General features: G+C 38.3%; 1 protein-coding gene across 12 annotated transcripts in view; it reads left to right on the forward strand.

The window, feature by feature from the left end:
• SOX5 (SRY-box transcription factor 5) overlaps positions 1–21,054 on the forward strand; it is an 831,751-nt gene that overhangs the window by 630,984 nt on the left and 179,713 nt on the right. For all 12 annotated transcript variants that reach the window (XM_067559200.1, XM_067559203.1, XM_067559201.1 and 9 more), the window contains one exon: positions 7,512–7,598. In XM_067559200.1, coding sequence (XP_067415301.1) covers positions 7,512–7,598 — 87 coding nt within the window. The remainder of the gene's footprint in view (positions 1–7,511; positions 7,599–21,054) is intronic.

A 21,054-nucleotide genomic window follows, 5' to 3' on the forward strand; every position in this document is an offset into this window, starting at 1 on the left:
AGAAGTTCTCTTTGTTCCCTGAGCTTTTGTCTACTGGAGTTGAGTGCAGTGGGAACTGAGTCAAAAGAATTGTGGGGAGGTTGGTGGCTCAAGGAGCAGGGATGAGAGTGGGGAGGCATGATCCTGCCAAGAAGGGAGCTGTTTGAGAGGTCTAAAAGCCACCTGGGGACATATATAGCCAAGCTGTTTTCTGTGATGATTCCCCCAGTGGTCCTGGTATGGAGTAGGGTTATACATACCATGGTGACCTGGTCAAAGTATCTCTGCCTCGTAGCATCTGGGAAAATCTTAAATATTCAGTGCTGATCATCTTCTATGAAATTGTGAAGATTTGTTTATAACATAGGCTCTAGGTCTGAGTTTGTTTGCCTCCCAGTGTGAACTGGGAGAGCGGTGGGTTAATTTTGCTGCATTAAGAATGCAAGAATACTTGCTGGAGAGTGTTGGTATAATGGTGTGTGGATGGACACGGGGTGGAGAAATGATGAATGGATGGCAGACAGTGCTTACAGCTGGATTGTAAGGAAAGGACATATGTCTCCATCAGCTTTTTCCAGGCAATGCAAACATACAGGCACAGATTGCCAAGAGTTAGGGCATATCAGCCTACACTATGGCTTCTTCATGGGGACATTAGCAATCACTTGCCCTCCCAGATTCTTCCTCTTCCTCGGATGAGCTGTGTCGGTCTGAGGCATTCAGACTGTCTGAGGTCCAGCTGTTGAATAACACCTGGCTTTTGGACATTTTGCTTTACTCCACCTTGTTGTCTGTTTGCTAGCCAGTGCCAGACACCTCTCCCTCATCCACTGCTCCATGGGGGCTTCCACCTCCTCTCTGAGACATGAAGTGTCCACAGGGGTTACAAGAGAAATGATAGGGTCCCTGGTGAATATAGCAGTCAGCAGGTTGTAAAAGACTCAGGTCATGTGGGTAGCTCTGGAATTATTGTTCTCCTTCACTTTCTGATAGTCCTGCCTCAGCTCCTTTCCCTTTGCACAGCACTGGTGCTTCTCTTTGGAGTACCTGACCCCTTTGCCTAGTCACTGTAAATATTGTTGTTTTTATGGGAGTGCTGTAGCTGTGCCTGCACACACTCATCTCCCTACAGAACAAGGAAATTCAGCATCTTCTTCTTGAGCCAAGCAGCAGCCCGGGGCTGAGTGCGAGGAGCCATGCTGAGAGCAAATAGTCAACAGATAACAGCAACAGATGTGGCTGTGAAGACCTTGCTGGACATTTAAAAGTGAGGTGGTCTTCTGGTCAATGTAACTCCTGGGCAGTGGAGTTCCAAAGTGCTTTCAGAAAGGTCACTCCTGAAGGGAATGTCGCAGTGTGGGATTGCAGTGGAGGGTTGCTATTATGGGTACAGATACTCGTTCATCCACAATGCCACTGTGCTGATAGAACTATAACAGCAGGAGGTTTAGGTCACTCTGAAAAGGAAGCTAGAAAATGTGGAGAGTTTTGTCAGTAGGAGACAAAATTAAATATGGATGCACTTCATGCTGTGCTGAAAATGGTGTGTTAGTACAACTTTCTAGCATAAACTAGGCCTTAGAACTCAGTAGTTCCTTTCTCAAAATGAAACCGTTTTCGTGAAAGAGAGCTCTGAAACAAATATGTCAATGAAGTCACAGTTAAAACTCAGGTAAACAAAGAACAAGTATTATGTTATGCACAGCTAGCCCACAAGAACTTGGTTTATAAAGGTGGTTTTCTATTCATTTACTTAGCTCCTTTATTTTTTAATATTTTCAGAGCAGCTAAATTATATACACATGCTCACACACACAAACACGTGTGTGAATACATACATACACAAATTGGACCGGTTTATAGAGCTACTGCACTGGAGAGAATGTGGTTTTATTCCTGGCACCGCGGCTCCGTTTGAGAATTACTGGATGCTGGCACGAGTCTCCAGGTCTCATTGTTCTATATGAGGGAGTCAGTCTTGAGAGTGTTTGGCACCAAGGGGGGAGAGGAGGGAGAGTTCTTGGGAATGAACATGAACTGAAGAGCCAGTATGCTGCTGTAACAATGGCTGGCACAGTTGGAGGGCCATTCACCGCTGGGTATTGCCATAGGCATTGATGCGAAGAAGCATATGCGAGCAAAAGAGGCAAGGGGGAAAAAAAGAAAACAAAATGCTGTGTAAATATATTATCAAGGACATAATGACTGATAAACCTACAACCAGAAAAAACCCACACAAATAATAGCTGTGAATTAATCTGTATTTCAGGTCAAAGGACTCCGTTCATCTGTGTTTTCCAGTTTTACCATTATTTATTTTATAATTGCTGTTGTTCTTTCCACATTTTTGTTCTCTTTCTCTTCCTCTACCCTAGCCATAACTCTCCATAATACTTAGCACTTATTCATTGAGAACTTTTGCAAGCATTAACAAAGTATTCTTCATAACACCCTTGTGAGTATATACTGTAATGTCCTGGCTATTCTGTAGGTGTATCATTGCTGTCTACTAGATAGAACCAGAACTAGTGCCCTAGAGCTAGAGTCACAATGGAACTGAGGTGTCTAGAAAATCATTGGGACTCCCAAAGAGCTAAGTACCTAGGCTCCCTATACAGTGAATGGGAAGAGACAGGCACTTCAGAATGAGATTCACAAAAGCCAGGATGTCAGGTGGCTTTTCACCTAAGTTAGCCAGTGGGAGATGCTAAGCCCCACCCCCTCATACATATAGGCGACTACATCTGGGCTGCAGGGAGCTGTGTCCCTTTGTTTTGGGATTCTCCGCTGCAGCCCCTCTCTCGGTGTTTGGTGCCTATGCTGTTTTTGCCAGAAGCTGGGGGAGAAGGTGCTCCCTCATAACTTAAATGACATAAGTAATGAAATAATCAGTAAGCCAAAGAGATTGGGGGTGCAATGACTCAATAGCAGGTGGTTAGAGTACTCAACTGCGAGCACTCCAAGTCTCTAAGACACCTCCAGTCCCCCTGCTCCAATGACTCGTCTTAAATTATTTATTCACAGCGAAACAGCTTCAACAGGAGAGACTGCGAGAGTCGCACACCAGACTATCCCATAGCCCCGTAGTAGGGCAAGCTCCTAAGAGGTGGCAGATCCCTGTTCAAATCCCTTCTTTCCCTCAGGTGGCGGAGGGATTTGAACCAGGTGAGTATCTTAATCCCTGGGCTAAAAGTCAGGGGGGAGGTGGTCCTCCTTCTCTCTGTTTTGTGTAAGCTCACCTGTAGGCACTATCTAGTAATTGAGCACAGAACATGCTTACCAGATTTGGCCCCACTGATGAATTAGATGGAGGAACGCCTGTCTTTTCCTGGTTTATGCATTGCCCTGGCACTCAGGGGTCTGCACTCGAGACATGGGACTTCCCTGTGCATGTGAGAGGTGTACAAACATATAGGTGTCGTTTGATTTCTATATTTGGGGGGACAGCTCCAGTCAGGCCAATGGAGCTGTGCTTGTGGAGGGACAGCAGTGGTGGTGGCATATTCCATGCCTGCCCGAGGCTTGCAGTTTGGTGGGGCGGAGCACCCCTTGCTTTCTTCTCCCCCCCAAACTACACCCAACTGTCCAGGTATCTTTTATTGCAGAAAGTTGGGTGCCAAGTGAATTTAGGCATCTGCAGGATTTAATGGCTGCTGAATGGGGTTTTTATTAATCACAGTGGAGCCTGATTCTGGGTTTAGTCACCTGAAATGGCAGTTAGTCACCTGAGTCCTTTTGTGACTCTAGCTCTGTGTGTCGTAGGTTCTATGTTGCTAATAACTAACAGAGGTTTTCCTTCAGCTCAAGTAGATGAGTGCTGTGATTCTGAAGAAGGAAGAGCTAAACGCTATCACTTCTGTTACTGAGAAGTTCTGAACGGTTGTGGCATACAGCGTAGCATATGCAGCATTTGTGTTTGTACAGCATTTAGCGTAATGAGGTCCTGGTCCATTACGGGCAATTGTACTAGGTGGCTAAAAGTTGTTACAATGTCATCCCCATTTTACAGATGGTGAAAATGAGGTAAATCTGTTAAGTGATTTCCCAAATCCATGGAGAGAATCCATATCAGAATAGAGATTGGAAGTAGCAGTTCCCAGTGATGTGCTCAGACCACTTGACTAAATTTAGCTTCATGGAGCACATTGCATGCATACCCATCTATACGTATGTAAACTTTCTAAGGTGCACAACGTATGTCTGTTTTCCAAACAAGTTATTGTGTTATTTTTTTGTCCCAGTATGTGTGTTCCTCCCAACAAAATGTTCTAGGCTTTTATTTAGTTCGTGAAAGTTCCTATGATTGTAGCTTTTAGGACAATTATGTTTAATATATATCAGTTTCAAACTTGTTTTTATGGAGTGGATATAATATATATATTCTAATTGTTTTAAAGATACGGTATGTAAGCCTTTCACAAACAATACTCAGAATACATGAACAGGATATATTATATTACTGTATAACATAATATAATTAAACTATAATTTCATATAGACTTTTAGTTCTTCCTTTTTCATGGGGAATGCCCATCTATTGTTTCTAAAATCACAGTACTCTTCTTTTTTAAATAAAAACATTTTCAGGCTGTAAAAACAGCAAAATTCTGTCAAAGTGCCTCACATGACAATTGCCGTTCATGTCAAAAGAGGTTTCAAATACTTTAGTACATCAATTAAACATGATTACAGGTATTTTAAACACAAATATCCATACAGTATTATTTTAAATGGGTAACATACAGTATTTCAACAGGGGAAACACTTATTAGATCACCACAATCTATTTTATGCCATCGGCATTGCAGTGTGGATTATAAGTGTGTTACATTTTCATATTACTCATATTCGCACATTAATGAACAGATGCATTGTTACTACTGGGATTTTGCCATTTGGCCTTTCACATCCCTAATCATGCATTTCCTACTGAGATCTTTACTATTCTAACAGAAATTCAGTCATTGATACATGGCTGTCCATTGAATTAATTATTCTTAGCTTATTTGTTGCAGTTCTTCCTGAATTACCAGTAGAGTCAGGTTGCGAGAACAGTAATTTGTAACATGAGTTGTTTCATTACAGTCAATAGGTTTTTATTGACAAAACAGCAACAACAACAAAATCGCTAAAAATAATAGCATTGAACTTAATCACAGGCACTCCTATCCTGGTTTATGCATAGAAAGTTAACTGTGATTTCTGATCAAGCACCTTCCAATAACATGGTCTTGAAGGAGCCATTCATTTGGAGGGACTATTTGTAACAAGGAGGGTAATTGTACTAAGCTGCTGTGTAGCTGAGCTGTGTATCCGCTTGGTAGTTAATACAGAGGCCTGCAGTGAACCTGGAGTGTTCTGCAGGCTTCAGAAACCAGACTACTGTTGCTTTAACTCTGCAAGTTAGACAGAAGACTTCTGTTTCTTTATGAGCACACTACAGCGAATATTTTGTCTAGCTGCAGGGGAAAAGCTTTGTCATGGACTTTGCTGACAATAGACTTAAAAGTAAAATGGTCTACTTTTGGTGCCTGGAGGTTCTGTAGCCTATTGTTAGTTCACAATGGATTTCTATTGCTGCATTCCTGCTTTGCAAAGGTTTGTTAGCTTTTAATGACTGACAGTCCTCTATTGCAAATACCGCATTGGCTCTGGCCTGTTTACATGATACTCAAGAATTTTTGAAAAACACAGGAAAAAAGAAAACAGCAATGTTTATTTGATCTATTCAGATATGTTTTTAAAAATGGTTTCCTTCATGAAGTGTTTACTGGGAAAGTACACACTTTGGAAATATTTGTAAAAGTGTCTTAAGCATAGTGGAATCTTCTTATCATGAACTCAGGCATGGAAATATTAATGTTAAAAATGTTAACATGCAGCTTTTCATAGACGTTTCGTTGTGATCTAATTGTAATTTTTGAGCTTCTAACTAAATTTTTTGTTAAAAGTTAGGAAAAAAACTTCATTCAACTTAGAGAGCAGAATTCCTATAATTATATATTTTTAAAACATTAAACTGGAGACTGAATATTTAGGGATGGTTTGTGTGTGTGTGAGAGAGAGAATACATATATTACATTATATTTATATTAATGATTATGAAATAAATATTTTGTTCGCTTTCATTTTCCACAAATCTTTTATAAAGAGAGAATAAAATGTTATAATACTGCATTTTTAGAAAGAGGGAGAAAAAAACCTGTGATATGTTTTTATTGAAGACTGCACACAGATTTTGTGACTGATTCCTGAGAGCTTGAAGTTAGTGGTTCAAGAAGGTTGGCAAAATTAGCCAAACAAGATAATGAAGGCTCCTCATAATGCTTTTTACTGTGGGGAAAATTAACCAGTTGCTAATAATTGTATGGTCCCTAGGCCAGACGGTCCCTTTGATAAGTTAACATGTACTCCTTTTATGCTCCTGGTAGGGGGTAAACAAATGCCTGAACAAATACAAATACACATAAACACAAATGTGGAGAATAGCAGTATATGTCTTAGATCCAGATAATAAGTGTGGGTATTGTTATTTAGATGGCGCATACTGGGACACTTATCTTTTAGTACACTCCATTTTCTAACTGAATGCAGTACTAATCGTGGGATTGAAAGCCATTGTAATTGTGTACCCATCTAAATGCTGACAAGAATATACAATTACATTGTTTGGAACTGAGTTTAATGTTCTCTGAATTTTATTAGCATTTATATTTACTTATGCATTAAAATTCCACACAAAAAAGAGGTCAAAATGCAAGAGTTAGGGACATAAATATTGGACCCATCCACACCCTTAGTGTATTTTCCCCTGAAAATACTGAACAAATATATTTTATTAAAGAAAGGAAGTGATAGAAATCTGAAATGAGCAAATAATGGGTTTCCATTCTAGACATTGCTTTCCCCCCGATTTCTGGATTTTGCATCTTTGTAAAGCTTTTTATCATACCCAACTTTTTTTATTATTATTATTATTATTATTATTTACAATGTCTGAGTTTGTGTGTGTTACTAGAAAACCTTTCCAGGGTGTGCTTACCATCACACGATGTTTAAACACACATTATAAAGTAGACGTAGTTGTAAACACACAGAGGGATATAATTACATGTAGCAGATTTAGGAGCTAATTCTTTGCCTTTTTTTTACTCTGAATTTTACCAACATAATTATTTTTTGACTGCAGACTAACACCCTGAAATTGACAAGCATCCATTATAAGCAGGAACTTGTTCACTAAATTGAAAAACAATGAATTGCAGGTTTATATGTGCCCATTGTCATACAGAATTACTATGGCTTTGTTCCGCAAGAGGAAAAAGCTAATGATTTTGAAACAGCAGGTGACAAAACACATTCTTTCCCCTCCCCCCCCCACCTTCCGTCTTATCAGTTTGTTGATGAAGTCATTACGAATTGGGGCCCAGAATAGAGTTGGCCTTATTTTTAACAGATAGACTTTTAATGAGTTCTATTGTGGAGCCAGTCATGTTGATTTTCTTACATTTTTTTTTCCTCCCTTCACTCAGAAACTCCCAGTATTGAAAAGCTACTATCAAAGGACTGGAAAGACAAGCTTCTTGCCATGGGATCAGGGAACTTTGGAGAAATAAAAGGTAATGTTACTGTGATTCTATAAAGTTAAAACAAAACAAAAATAAAATATATGTATATATAATTAGCATTATGGAACTTCTTCATCTTTTTTTGTTTTGTTTCTCATTTCTTTGTTGGCAACATCTTCACTTGGGAGTGTACAATCTCCCCGTGTGATTTTAATAAATCATGGTATTTTGTCCTAAATGAATGAACCACCTTCATTTATGTAAGGGTTCTGTTCCATCTTTAATTCTGTGTTTATCAACATAAGAGTAGTCTATTATAGGATTCACATAAAACCCAACAGAGATTTTGTACAGTTTGCATATTAACACAGTGATTAACATCCATGTACAGCAGGAGCTACCCGTCTGAAATCTGAAGGAGATCAGAAATGTTTGCTATTGTTGGTGCAGATTGTGATGATATTGTGCATAGATGAAAGGGCAAAGTTTTTGTAGTGATGCCTCTAAGTACTGAAATTAACCTGTACAGATATTAAGAGACAGCACACAACATCTGTGCATTAAAACATTAAACTTTAAAGCCCTGCTCTAGAAGGAAAATGCAAAATGTGACCATTATCCAGCAGTAGTACCTTCTTATGTTTTGCCAAGATATTTATGTATGTGAGGTCATTTTAAGAAACCGATAGTTATTTATTTTTATACAGTATTTGTAATTCTTCCTAGATAATGGTGCAGCACTGATTCTAAACAAGTGTGTCAAACTTATGTAATTTCCAAGATAAAGAAGCTGATGTTCCCCTAAAAGAAAACAGTGTGAGCCTCCCACTTCCTTCATGATAAAGCCAGATGGGACCATTGTGATCATCTAATCTGACCTCCTGTATGACATAGAACTTCTACAAATTGATTCCTGTTTGCACTAGAACATGTCTTACACCACTTACAATCAAAGCAAATCCAAAGCAGCTCCATTTAAATCAACAGGAATACAGCAGTGAAAAAGTGGCATGAGATTAGAATTAAACCCTATTAGACCTAGTTCTCTGCCACTGTTTTACTCATATACAGGCAAATCCTGAAGTCCTTATTCAGGCAAATTCCTAAAAATTTACTTCAGATAGTTTCACTGTACACAGTAACACTCAGTAAAACATACAGTAAAAAGTTGAAACAAAAGCTGTCAATTTACTCTAAACCTAAAAGGCAGTCTCTTAGGGAATAATTCATCAGCTTACACTAAAACTTAGTATTTTATTCATATGTTCCTTTCAGCTTGTCACAAACAAGCCACCGGCACTAGCTTGCTCTAGTCCACTGGCTTACACAAGGGGGAAAGTATGCCATTTGCTCCCCCAACTTCTCTAGCTAGGGACTCTAATTCATATGAGTCCAGAATAAATATACGTATCTATTACACTTATTTGATAAATTGATGACAAAACACACCACTTCAGACTCATATAGGTTGAGAAATTACTCTTCTTGTAAGTGGGCCAACTTCAGAGTTCCTTACTCAGTCTTTGACACGAAAACTCACCGAGCACACTTTCCTCACATGTGAGTCAATTGGCCAGAGAGGGCTATTGCTAATATCTTGGCTTATGTGTGATTAGTACCTTTTAAAAAAGTATATGGTTTCAGGAACCCTACGATGTGCTATAAACTGATTGATTAATCTTCTAAGGCTTTTTAAGCGTAGGGTCCGTAGATGGCTTTCATTTCGGCTTTCGGTGTTGAGTTGCTGCAGTGGCCACCATAAGCTCTCTGGAACTTCTTTAACCCTTGAGATGCTAGAGTTTTAAAAAATGATTCCCTATGATCCTCCACTCTCTGTGGACTGAGGAAAGCTATTCTTAAGCGTGCTCTGTACTAAGAAGGCAGTCTGTTCCAAGTCCCTATGATCTTGTTCTGTTGGAGGGCAGTCTTTTTTCTCCCTTCCTTTCTTTCCCCTTCACAAGTTAAACATGAAAGCAGCAGCAACCATAAGCTAACACGAAAGAAATTCAACAGCTCTTTCAGTCTTGCCTGGGGGGGTGGGAGCAGGGGGATGATGGGGAGCAATAGCACAGCCTCAAAGAAGAGTTTTCTTTGCTTTAACTTTTTTGTTTTTAAATTTCACATTTTGAACACAAGTTGAGTTATTATTTCATAGCTTTGTTCAAAGCCTCACATCCAATGCATTTTAGTGGAAGTGTGGTTCTGTGACTGGGGGCATGGTTATTAGGTGTTTGGATCAGGTTTGGCATTAAGCTGTGAAAACAGGCACTGGTTTATTTTTCCTACTGACTGCCGTGACAGTTGCAATTATTGTCCATTGTTCGTAGGTGGCTAGAAAGAAGGGAGGATACAATAGAGCATTGCCCTCTGGAGGTAAATAAATTTGACTTACAGGTTCTTGGGGGGTCATGCAGGCTGATTATTTAGTGCCCAGGAATGTGGTTTTCATGCCACTGCCAGCCATGAGCGGCTAGCAAACAATAGATCAGCGGTATTGCAGCTGTATTTAGTGAGACATTATGAAAAGTGTGCAAGTTGAGCGGTTTTATACATACATACACACAGGCATTGTACCGGAAAGAAGTAATGTTTTATTTCTGCTGTGTGAACATGAAGTTATTAACAGTTTTTCAATTGTAATTTTTAAATTAAGTTCTTTATGTATATTTGGCATAGCAACTACATTTAAAAAAATAATTTCTTTTTTAGTGATATTTGGAAACGCATTCTCAAATAGTGTCTGAATATTAGGACACTATGGAAGGTGTACATGACTGAAGATGTTTTGCCCCACTGTTTTGTACAGCAAATCATTTTTTCCATTTAAATGTTCAAAATTTCATTGTGTTTTTCATTAGATCCAGCAGAGTTTTCTGGGTTGTGTGCTGTAAGCTCAGCACTCAGTTGCTTATTGTTATTGCCTGGGTTTATTTCATTACCATTGAATTATATTCTCTGGTAGAAGCAAAAAGCAAAAGAAGATTAGAATTTAGCAAGAATCTTTATTTTCTGTTACAGTTATTTCTTTTAAATAAGCAAACAGTAATATTTTACCAAAGGTAGGGAAGTATGTGCATTAGCTAGAGCAAGTGCCAATTAAATTAGGTCTCCCTAGTTCTAATCCCAACTCTGCCGTTTACTTGTTCTGTGACTTTCAGCAAGTTTTTTAAACTCTCTTTCTCAATTTATCCATCTTTAAAATGGGAGAAGCAATGCTTACTCATCTTACAGGGGTGCGAGAGGCCTAATTATTGGTAGTATTGCACTTTGAGATTATCAGGTGGAAGGATCCATAGAAGTCCAATTATTAAAGAAAAGTAAAAAATAGTGTTTATTCCAGTTGTATTTGTGTATACGCTTGAAAAGTCCATTCCAGTATCATGTACATTTCAGGGACATCATTTACACTTAAAATTGGGGAAACTTCCAGAACCAGTAATACCTATAAAAATCCAATTAAACAAGTGTATCTGTTGTATATTGTGTGTGTGTTTGTATAGATAGGTAGTAATGGTGGAACAAAAGTACAAGACTGAGGATGGAGACTTCCAAGGAGATCTTATTTTGAAAGTCACATAATTTTGAATCTGCTCAAAGCAGTAAATGAAATTCCAGTCTAAGATGTCCTTTAATTATTTTCAAAGCACCAAGCAATTAAGTTGTGACATTTTTAAAAAATATATATTGAACTAGTTATATATGATTCAACAGAAATTCTTTCTACCCTCCACCATTTTGGGAAATGAGTTCAGAAAAGCTCTTTGGATTAGTCATGAGTAAGCATTTTATTGTGCTCAGTGAAGCAGGATGAGTTCAGAGCTAAAACTGATCCCCTACAGGAGTCAGATTTCTTCCCTGTTCAGCACAGCACATTAGTTCTCATGCAATATAGGGTGAAAGTGGTTGTCTTCCTGCATAGCATTAATATTGGCTACAGCAGAGGCAGCCTTATAGGATGGACCAATGGCCTGCTGCAATATGGCAAATCTTGAATTGCTGTATTCTACTGTCTACACACCCGGAAAATGCCCCACTTTTCAGTTCCATCAGTGTTAGCATTGTTGGAAGTCCTACTGTAGATGGGCTATCAGCTGGTGCCACACCACCTCTTCAAGCACCTAATTAAACCTGCTCTCAACAGGTACAGTAGTAGCATTCGATGGCCCTTCACACTAGGCTTTCCAGAGTTGCTAACACTAGTGGGGTTGAACTGTCATTAGCAATACTGAGAAAACTTTGAAAAACGTTCCTAGCCTACGTAGAGCCTTTGTGTTAATCTAATTTATTTCCCCCTTGCCAGAAGTTATCAAGATGTAATAAAACAGTTTGATGTGTCCCCCATTTAGCTAATTTTGAATGAGCATAGGGGATTACAAGACAAAAGTCAGAGCTGACTTTTGTTTAAGATCTTCCTGACTTTGCTTACTTGTCGAATTAAAGACATTGTTTACGAACTGCCATGCCAGGATCGCTCAAAGTCTGGGCAAGCCTGAATCTGCATTTTTATTTTAAAAAGAACCTTCTTTATTGCATGGAATAGTCCTCAAACCACTCTTCTGAGGACTGTTCTTTTCATCCCATGTAAAAATGAAGAGTCATTAGGGCAAATTTGGATCTCAATTGCACCCCTTTGAAAGCAAGGCAACTCCAATGGAGTAACTCCAGATTTAAATGAGTGTAGTTGAAAGCAGGATTAGCCAACCATGCCTAATCTTAATGTACTAAACCCATATATATGTGACACAGACATTTATTTGTAAGGCAAAAGCTCTGTTCCATGTTGTATGAAATATCAGTGCAGGTATTTATATTAAACTGTGTTGATATATGACAAAACTCTGTTTGATGAAGACTCTAATCTTGCTTGTGTGTTGTGAAGACGGGGCATGAGGGTATATTCAGTGAACAGTCTTATGACTGCCAATAATGGATTAAAAGAAATAATCCATTCAGTGATACTATTGCTCATCAGAGCCTGTGAATTAAAGACATATGTTATGTAGATGCAATGTATGGATTAAAACGGATAATCTGCTAGGTGACATACAGAATCTTGAGATAAGTGGGCTATGCAGATTCAGTATATGGATTGTGACGGATAATTCCATTTAAGTAACACTGGACAAGCTGAAGACAAGTAAGCTTGGGGTAGTGCTCATGTTACCAGCAGTAATCCAGTGAGTGACACATTGGATCTCATAATCTGTAAACTGAAGACGAGAGAGCTAAGGATTCCACATTTAGATGTGGGAAAGGAGAAGGAGGAGGGGAGATTATTCATTGGGCAAAAAGTGGGTTTAAACCTTTAACTAATAAAGCACGGATCTCAGGAGATATATGAAAGCTGAGCATTCCTTTCGTAGCTGTGTCAATTTGCATTTGCAAATTATCGTTTGAAAAATGTTTGCATGTTTCTGTCAGATGTGGAACTGTGGTATTCTTTTTTATGGAAAGTGTTTTATTTGGAATAGGAAAGAAAAGGAGGGTGAGAGTGAGACATAAGTAGAGGAGATAAGATACAGGTGGTGGTTGGCGTCTAAATACGATAAATTCAATATTTATCACAACCTACTTGGTATCATCTTCTCTGTGTTTATTTACTTTGGTTTTTTTAATAGTAGCAATTTGCTGACAATGAGCTTTAGTCCTTTACAAATGTTCTAAAATTGCTGGAGGGGGGAACCTGCCCAGTGGGGGAAGGTGGAACCCAAGTTTTAAGAACAAATTTGGCAACTGCTGAAATAGTGGAGGTTGATCACAATACAATGTGATACTCTCAGTTGGCAAAGAAACAGAGTGCCAATTGAGCCACCCCAACTCATTGCCTCTTTCAGGTTAATTTGAAAGGCTGAAATGGACACTGTAGCTGGAGGGAGCTGTTCTCATTTGTCCTGCAGCTGAAGGTTAGTCCAGGAAATGGAACTGGCGATGTCTTGAGAAGGGACCACCAAAGAAGATTGGAGGAGATACTGTTAAAATGTGTAAAAATATTAAAATCGAGAGTTTGTGACAAAATAGCTAAAATGCTGCTTTCAGGCTTCACAGGAATATTTCAGCATTTTCTCTGAATAAGCGTTATGACTCATAATAAATAAAAAATTAGAACCTACTTACCCAAATACTTCTTTTATTTTTTTAAAATGTGGTTATCAAAAGAGGGGAAAATAGTCTAAAATTGAACTAATTTAAATAGCAAATGGCAATGGCTTTATTTGTTTGAACATGTGGAGGCCAAACCATTCCATTTAAACATTATCCAGAGTGTTGGCCAACAAAAAGGGCTAAAGCCTGTGTCCTCTTTGAGCTAAAAGTGCCTCATAGATGATCTGATAGAGATTAATGTCCTGAGCTACAATTATCAGTCTGTCAAAATGAAGCATATGAACGCACTTGGATGTGCACACACACACGTATACGTATATATATATTATGCTGAGTTTGTCTTTTGCTGCTGCATAAAATTCAAAACATGAACCAGGTAGCATAGTTACAGCTTGTTGCCTGGACGGTGGAACAATGAATAACTGCTGAGAATTGTCTTAATACAATGTTGTCTATTCCTTTTTTAATCTTGACGGTAAGTTACTAAACCTGGTTAAATACCAAGCTTTGTTTGCAGCCTATTGTACGAAAACTTTTATGACAGCCAATGTTGAATATTTTCTAAGGACTTATTTCTAGCATTGCAGAATAGGTAATGTACTGGTCTGTTTCAGAATGTACTACTGAGCAGAAGGCTGCATCTTTATCCCTATAGAATATTCATTCTTGAGCGTAACAATAGCTATAGATAATTGTTCCTCAAATGTTTTAGTTCTTTCTGAGCTATCTTCCTTGAAGGCTAAAAGCTTCAGACAGTACACATGCTCAAATCAAGATGAATATCCACCTTCTAGACTGTTATTACAAAAAGAATATACTTTATTTGTCAAAATACAGAAGAAAATATATTACAGAATACTATAGATAGACAAGTATTTTGTTTTGTTTTTTCTTTTGTAAGCTGTGGCTCAGCTAGTACAAATCAATCAGAAAGTATCCTTTTATTAAGCTGATTTCCCATATCAATCAGATGGAGTCAATTAATTTAGCATGGTAAGTAGCCGTCTATTTCAGATTTGCATTGTAAAGTGATAGTGGCCACTGTGTACTGAAGATGGCTTTAAATACTTAGTTGAAAATGTCAGTCTTCAGATTTTTATGTCCTGGCAGTCCCAAAGAGTTACTGGTTTGAAAATTATCATGCCAACTCACAATAATACTCATTGTAGCTATTTCCATAGATCTGAGTTGGAAGCATACAAGGGATTTGCGTACATGTTCAAACAAACACTCACAAAACTCACAAACACAACAGTGATATAACATTAATAATTTGGTTAATCAATGACGGGTAATAAATGCTAAAATTTCTGGTCAAAGACAGAAAAAAGGTGTTTAAATTCCATACTTACCCCAGCCAGTTATGTCTGTTTATCAGGATACATTTCCTGAAAGAGCATAACATAAACTCCCCATTGCCCCACATACAGAACTGCTGTTGACGTCAATGACAGTTCCATGTGTGGATCATGGGGAGAATAGTCCATTTAAAATGAATACTACCAGGCTTTAACACTATGATTTTGAAGGGAACATAACCAAGATAAAATTAATGCACCAAATCTGAAGATGACTTACACCAAGTGCAATCCCATTGGCTCCAGTGGATTTGCATAGGGTGTAAATTAGTACAGAATTGCACCCATATGTTTAAAATAAATCTCTGTGTGTTTCCAGCTATACCTAAGATTACTGAAATGGAAAGAGAACAAAAAATCACATATACACTTCACAGTTTATGCTGTTAGTTTGTTTTGCATTTCACTCAGTTTGGAGAATGAAATTAGGCAGCTGATCCGTTTTACTTTCCAATTCCCATTGCTTAGCACGGTTACATTGTGTTTTAGTTTCCAACACTGCAGAGGGAATTTTAAATTGGCGGCGGAGGGACAAATCCCCCAAAAAACAGTGGTCTGTGATGGGGGGAAAAGGTAAAAATGTCAAGAAAAAAAGTCTGTTCAAATGGAGTCCAGTCCTGAAGTCCAGACTTGGACCTCACTCCCGTTGATACTGATAGGAGCTGGAGCCATGCAAGGACTGTGGGATTTGATAACTTCCATATCATACCTTTTCTTTCTTTCTTTCTTTCTTTCTTTCTTTCTTTCTTAACTTTAACGTTTGTAAAACATTGTGCCTAAATAAAAGGCCCATCTTCACTAAAAAAAATAATTCTCATAACTGAGCTAAAAATCCTTGGACATGAGCAAGGCTTTAACTAGTTTATGGAATATAAGTATGTTCTCATCCACATTATTTTACCACGGTTGTACCCAAGTTAAGGGACAACTATTTTATAACTTGGTTTCCTGACTTGGCTGGTTTTATACCATAGATACGGTCTGTGTTCACAGTGTCCCTTTTGATAGTGACCAAAGTATAAGGCCCTGATCTAACAAAGGTTTGCATAAGCGCTTAACATTTCAAACTGCGAGTATGCCCATTAAAGTCAATGGGAGAAATCTTAGCCCTGTTGAATTCAATGGGATTTTTGCCATTGACTTCAGTGGGGCCTAGTTTTGACAAATGAGATTACGTACAGCACATAAAATTAAGTGTGACCATAGACAAGTCACTTAACCTTTGAGCCTCAGTTTCCCTATGTTTAAAAAAGTGTTAAAAAGGGATAATAATGCTTACCTAACTGCCTGGGGCTTTGAGAGGATTAATTAGTTAATGTTTTAAAGTGCTTTGAAGATAACAAGAGCTCTATACTGCATGAGCTAAGTATTATTACATTGGATCACACAGCAAACCAAACATGTTGCACTATTTGAGATATGTAGAACATCTTGAAAAATGGCTATTCCCATTTAATGGATTTTTTTTATTCGTTCCCCTGTGTACACAGGATTTGATTTTTTTTTTAAACAATAACTATGTTTTATGATATGAACATACTACAGTGTAATTATGTCTGCCAGGCTTTATACTAGCACATTGTTTTCTTTCATTTTCCTTGAAAGACAGACACTGACAATTCAAAAGCTATTTAGGTAATTACTTTGATAGTAAACTGACTCGGGGGATAAGTTTAACTGTCTGTACTATTTTTTCCCCTGTACTTCTGATTGATGATGTTCCCAGTTATTTAACAGTGTAACAGAGATTATACAAAACCATGCTACAACATTTTGCAATACTGTCCACCCAATGTCCTTTTTGTACTGTCTTAGAGGGCAGATGGTTGGGGGCAAAACATTCTGATCACTTATCCAGCCACCGCTTAAGGCTTCAAGTATGCTTATTTGACCAAAAAAAAAAAAAAAAAATATGTCCTGGTTATCCCACTTTCTGAGTTCTGGCCTCAAGGAAATTAAAATGAAACATTTTTGCTGCTGTGATTGTCTAAAGCCATTTTCCAACCTTCTGCTTGCTCTGGTTTTGCAGGAATGTTCCAGGGTTCTCCTCTGGCTTGGTCCTATGTGTCTCCTCACTTTAATGTAAATTAAAATGTCACTGCCACCACCAGTCTCAGACTGTGAATAGAGCTGAGAATGTATAATAATTTATTTCACATTCCAGTAAAAATTTTAGTAGCTACACAATATAGTGGATAGTGTTAATTTGGGGTGAAATATAGATTTAACCTTACAGAATAGCATTAATGTAGTTCTCCATTAGTGCTGCCTCCTGTGGCTGTTGAGTGCTCATTGTGACTGTGTCAACAAATTAGTTTTGTTCCCAGTCCCCTCCTTCAGGCCAATAGAGAATAAACTGAGGGGTCTGGAAACCATCTACTCTTGGGCCTTCACTCATATCTACAACAAGTCCTGGGGTTTGCTTTGATGCATATATGCGTGTGGGCTTGTTGGATAATGTTCATGGTGGAAAATCCACGATATGCTACTGCAGTGCTACAGAACAGTGAGAACAATGTGTCTCACAAGAGCAATGTATCCTGAACAGCAGGTGCCCTGGTGGTTAAAAAGCTTTGTTAAACATGAAATGCGCACTATCATTTGTTGCAGATTTGATGGTAATTCAGTGTAGTTTTATGGGCAGTCATTGATGTAGGCCACTCTCCTTTTCCTCCTCGCTTAATTACTTGTACGAAATGGTCTAACTCATTGTCAATTTGTACATTGCCACAATGGCCGTCTTGTTTTTTAAATCACTATACCATGTAGTAGACTTGAAGGAATGAAATCATGTGAAGAGTATATGAATAGTATAGAGTAGTCTCCACCAACCAGAGCCATTTTTAACTCAATATCAGCTAGACTAGCTCTGAGCAAGTTTAACAGGCAAGCTGCTGGAAGTGGCTGCTGGGGCCAATAACCTGTCTATCTAGGGTTCCCAACATTGCTACCAGCTTCATTGATAACAGCAAAGAGAGATTTTTGTAAAAATTCTGAAGCGTTGCATGACTTTGCAGCTGCCTCTTCGGTGTCTTTCGTTGCATAATTGGTAACATACTAAGATATAATATTGAGGCAAATTTAAAAAATCTCTAAAAACTGAAATTGTATTTAGTAATAACGTCAGCAGTGCTGCACATGACAGTTAATATCTGAACCTCCTCATGTTGCATTTTAAGGCGCAGATAGTAGCAAATAGGACAAAGTGTCACTTTTTCTGCTTCTGTGCATTTTGCATGATCAGCAGAACAGGGCATGTACATGAAGGGAATATGTTTTCAAGTTGTTACATCCACTTACATAACCACTTTCAGTAGATATTGAGATTGGTTTAATAGCAGCAGTTCAGACCATCTGGAGCCTGGTTTACACTACAACTCCTGCTAACTTTAAAATAAGATAGTTGAATCAATTTTAAAACCAGTTAGAATGTTAAGGGCAATTTCCCCAATGTAAATCAGGCCTTATTCTTGACCAGTTAGCACTTCTTGTTCTTTAATTCTGAGCAATAATTTTGATGAGCATGAGGCTCAGTTTTCAAAGCCAGCGTTACATTCTATATATTCAACACTTGTTTTAAAGATAGATGAACAGTTGTTATAACTCTATGCAGTACCTAGAGATGAATACACAGTGCATAGAAAAGTTGATTTTGTTGAATGCCTATTGATAGTGACCAAAATTCGTTGCCCTTTGACAATGGTTAGCTGGCCAAAGTGAAAATATGTCTAAACCCAAGCTCTGAATTTCCCATCTCTAATTTAATTTTGCTTCCACTACTTGAATAAAGCTTTCCATTTCTCTTTGGGAGAGATTTCTTGCTCATGAATGGATTAATAAGAGTTCGGAAAAGTATAAATGTGTATGAAATTAGGCAATTGTTTCTTATTAGTGCCAGTGTGATGACATTGTGAGGGTTTAGTCTCTCTTAGGCAATGCAGTCTGGGCTTAGAATACAGAACTGGGTGTCAGAACTCCTGAGTTCTGCCATTGGCTAGCCATATGTTTTCTGTCAATTTACCCACATGAAATACTTCTCTACTTCTAAGAGTTGTTGTATGATTTAAAGTTTATAGTTTATATTTGAGATCCTCAAATGAAAGGCACAGTATAAGTTCATATTACTTGATCAAACCATATTAGTTGACTGTCTGACAAATATCAGTTTGTTTTTCAAATACATTATTTAACAAATATTTGTTCTTGCCTGTGTCTTGCTTAAAACTACCAATTCCACACATACAGCCACCCCCTCAGTAAATGTTTTGAATAAAATATTTGCAAAAACCATAGGCTCCTATAGGCAACCATAGGCTCCCATTCTTTCTCACGAGTTTTAACAGAACTTTTTCAAAGGCTTATGGTTTCTGTTTCATTACATCTCTCAAGTTTGTAGCATTCCCCCATGGATATTTTGATAGAGTGTTGGAGAATTCTCTCCCATAGATAGTGAGAAGATTTTCCCATAGATCTCTCTATTTTTATGAGGTTTTAATAGGAAGTTCAATCAAGTGCCATTCCTTTTGAACCAAAAACCTGACCCTATGTTTTCTCCCAGATACACATAACTGTCTACAAGTATTTAAAAGGTTTGGAATTGATTTTAGTAGAATGAAGGAGTGTTGCTGGGAGCACTGGATGAAAATACGTGAAATTAAATTAAGCTAAATATCAAGAAAATATCCCTAATGGTGACATCTATCAGATTGTGGAGTCATCCTTCAAAGGAGGCAGAAGGTAACCATTTAAGAGAGAAATACTGTGTCCAGTTCTGGTACTCACAATTCAAGAAGGATGTTGATAAAGTGCAGAGAGTTCAGAGAAGAGCCATGAGAATGATTAAAGGATTACAAAATGTGCCTTATAGTGACAGACTCAAGGAGCTCAATCTATTTAGTTTAACAAAAAGAAGGCTAAGGGATTACTTGATTACAGTCTGTAAGTACCTACAGGGGGAACAAGTATTTAATAACAGGCTCTTCAATCCATCAGACAAAGTTTTAACACGCTCCAATGGCTGGAAGTTGAAGTTAGACAAATTCAGACTGGAAGTACTGTGTACATTTTAAACAGTGAAAATAAATAACCATTGGAACCCATGCCAAAGGTCATGGTGGATTCTCCATCACTGACATTTTTAAAATCAAGATTGGATGTTTTTCTTCTGTGACTTATTTTGGAGAAGTTCTATGGCCTGTGCTATACAGGAAGTCAGACTAGATCAGTGGTTCTCAACCTATTTACCATTGTGGGCCACATATGCAGCTCTCTAAGTGTTATGTGGGCTGCATCCACACAATATATATACTACCTGCATGGCCCTGAGGATGTCACATGGATTGCAGCTGTGTGCTGATTGGGCCACGGGTTGAGAACCACTGGACTAGATGATCACAATGATCCCTTCTGACCTTAGAATCTACGAATCTGTGAAATTCAGTCTAGAAAGCACAAGTAAATATATTGTAGGGAACATTCTGCACTGGCAGAGGGGTGGACTAAATGAGCTATTACTAGTAGCTCTTTTCATGTCTGACTGATAGTTGGCTATGAGCATGTTTAGTGTAGTCGCCAATTTTTCTTTTGTGGAATTGGAGAGCGTCAGTGACATTGGCAGCAGAACACGTATTTGAGAGTGGTTTGTGTGGCAGAGTTGTCCCAAAAGCAGACTATTTTAAGAGGAGGCATTTAGACAGAAGGCTTATCCATTTCCTCAAGCTCTGTGGGCAGGAACCTCATGGGTTCTGTTTTCTGTGAGGGAAGGGAGTTTTGCTGGGGTTGTGTTGTGTTGGTGGTTGCTGGTAGATTAGCTGGTGAATTTATTATTTAATTAGTCATCTTTTCAATTCATGGCAAAGGTGGTCAAAGTTACCATTGTTGTACATGTTTAAGATTCATATATTTGTATTTCTCTCTGATCTGTGGGGCTCTTACTATACCGTCCCTAGATCCCCCCTCATTCTGCTTCCTCTGAGTGAAAGGAAACCTGCTGTGGGGGGGAAAATTGGACGGTGGTAGTCAGTGCCTGTTTCTGGGAAAGCATGAGC

This window comes from Emydura macquarii, unplaced genomic scaffold (genome assembly GCF_026122565.2).
Source record: "Emydura macquarii macquarii isolate MOO-44397 ecotype Brisbane River unplaced genomic scaffold, CSIRO-AGI_Emac_v2 contig_2205, whole genome shotgun sequence".
Lineage (NCBI taxonomy): Eukaryota > Metazoa > Chordata > Testudines > Chelidae > Emydura > Emydura macquarii.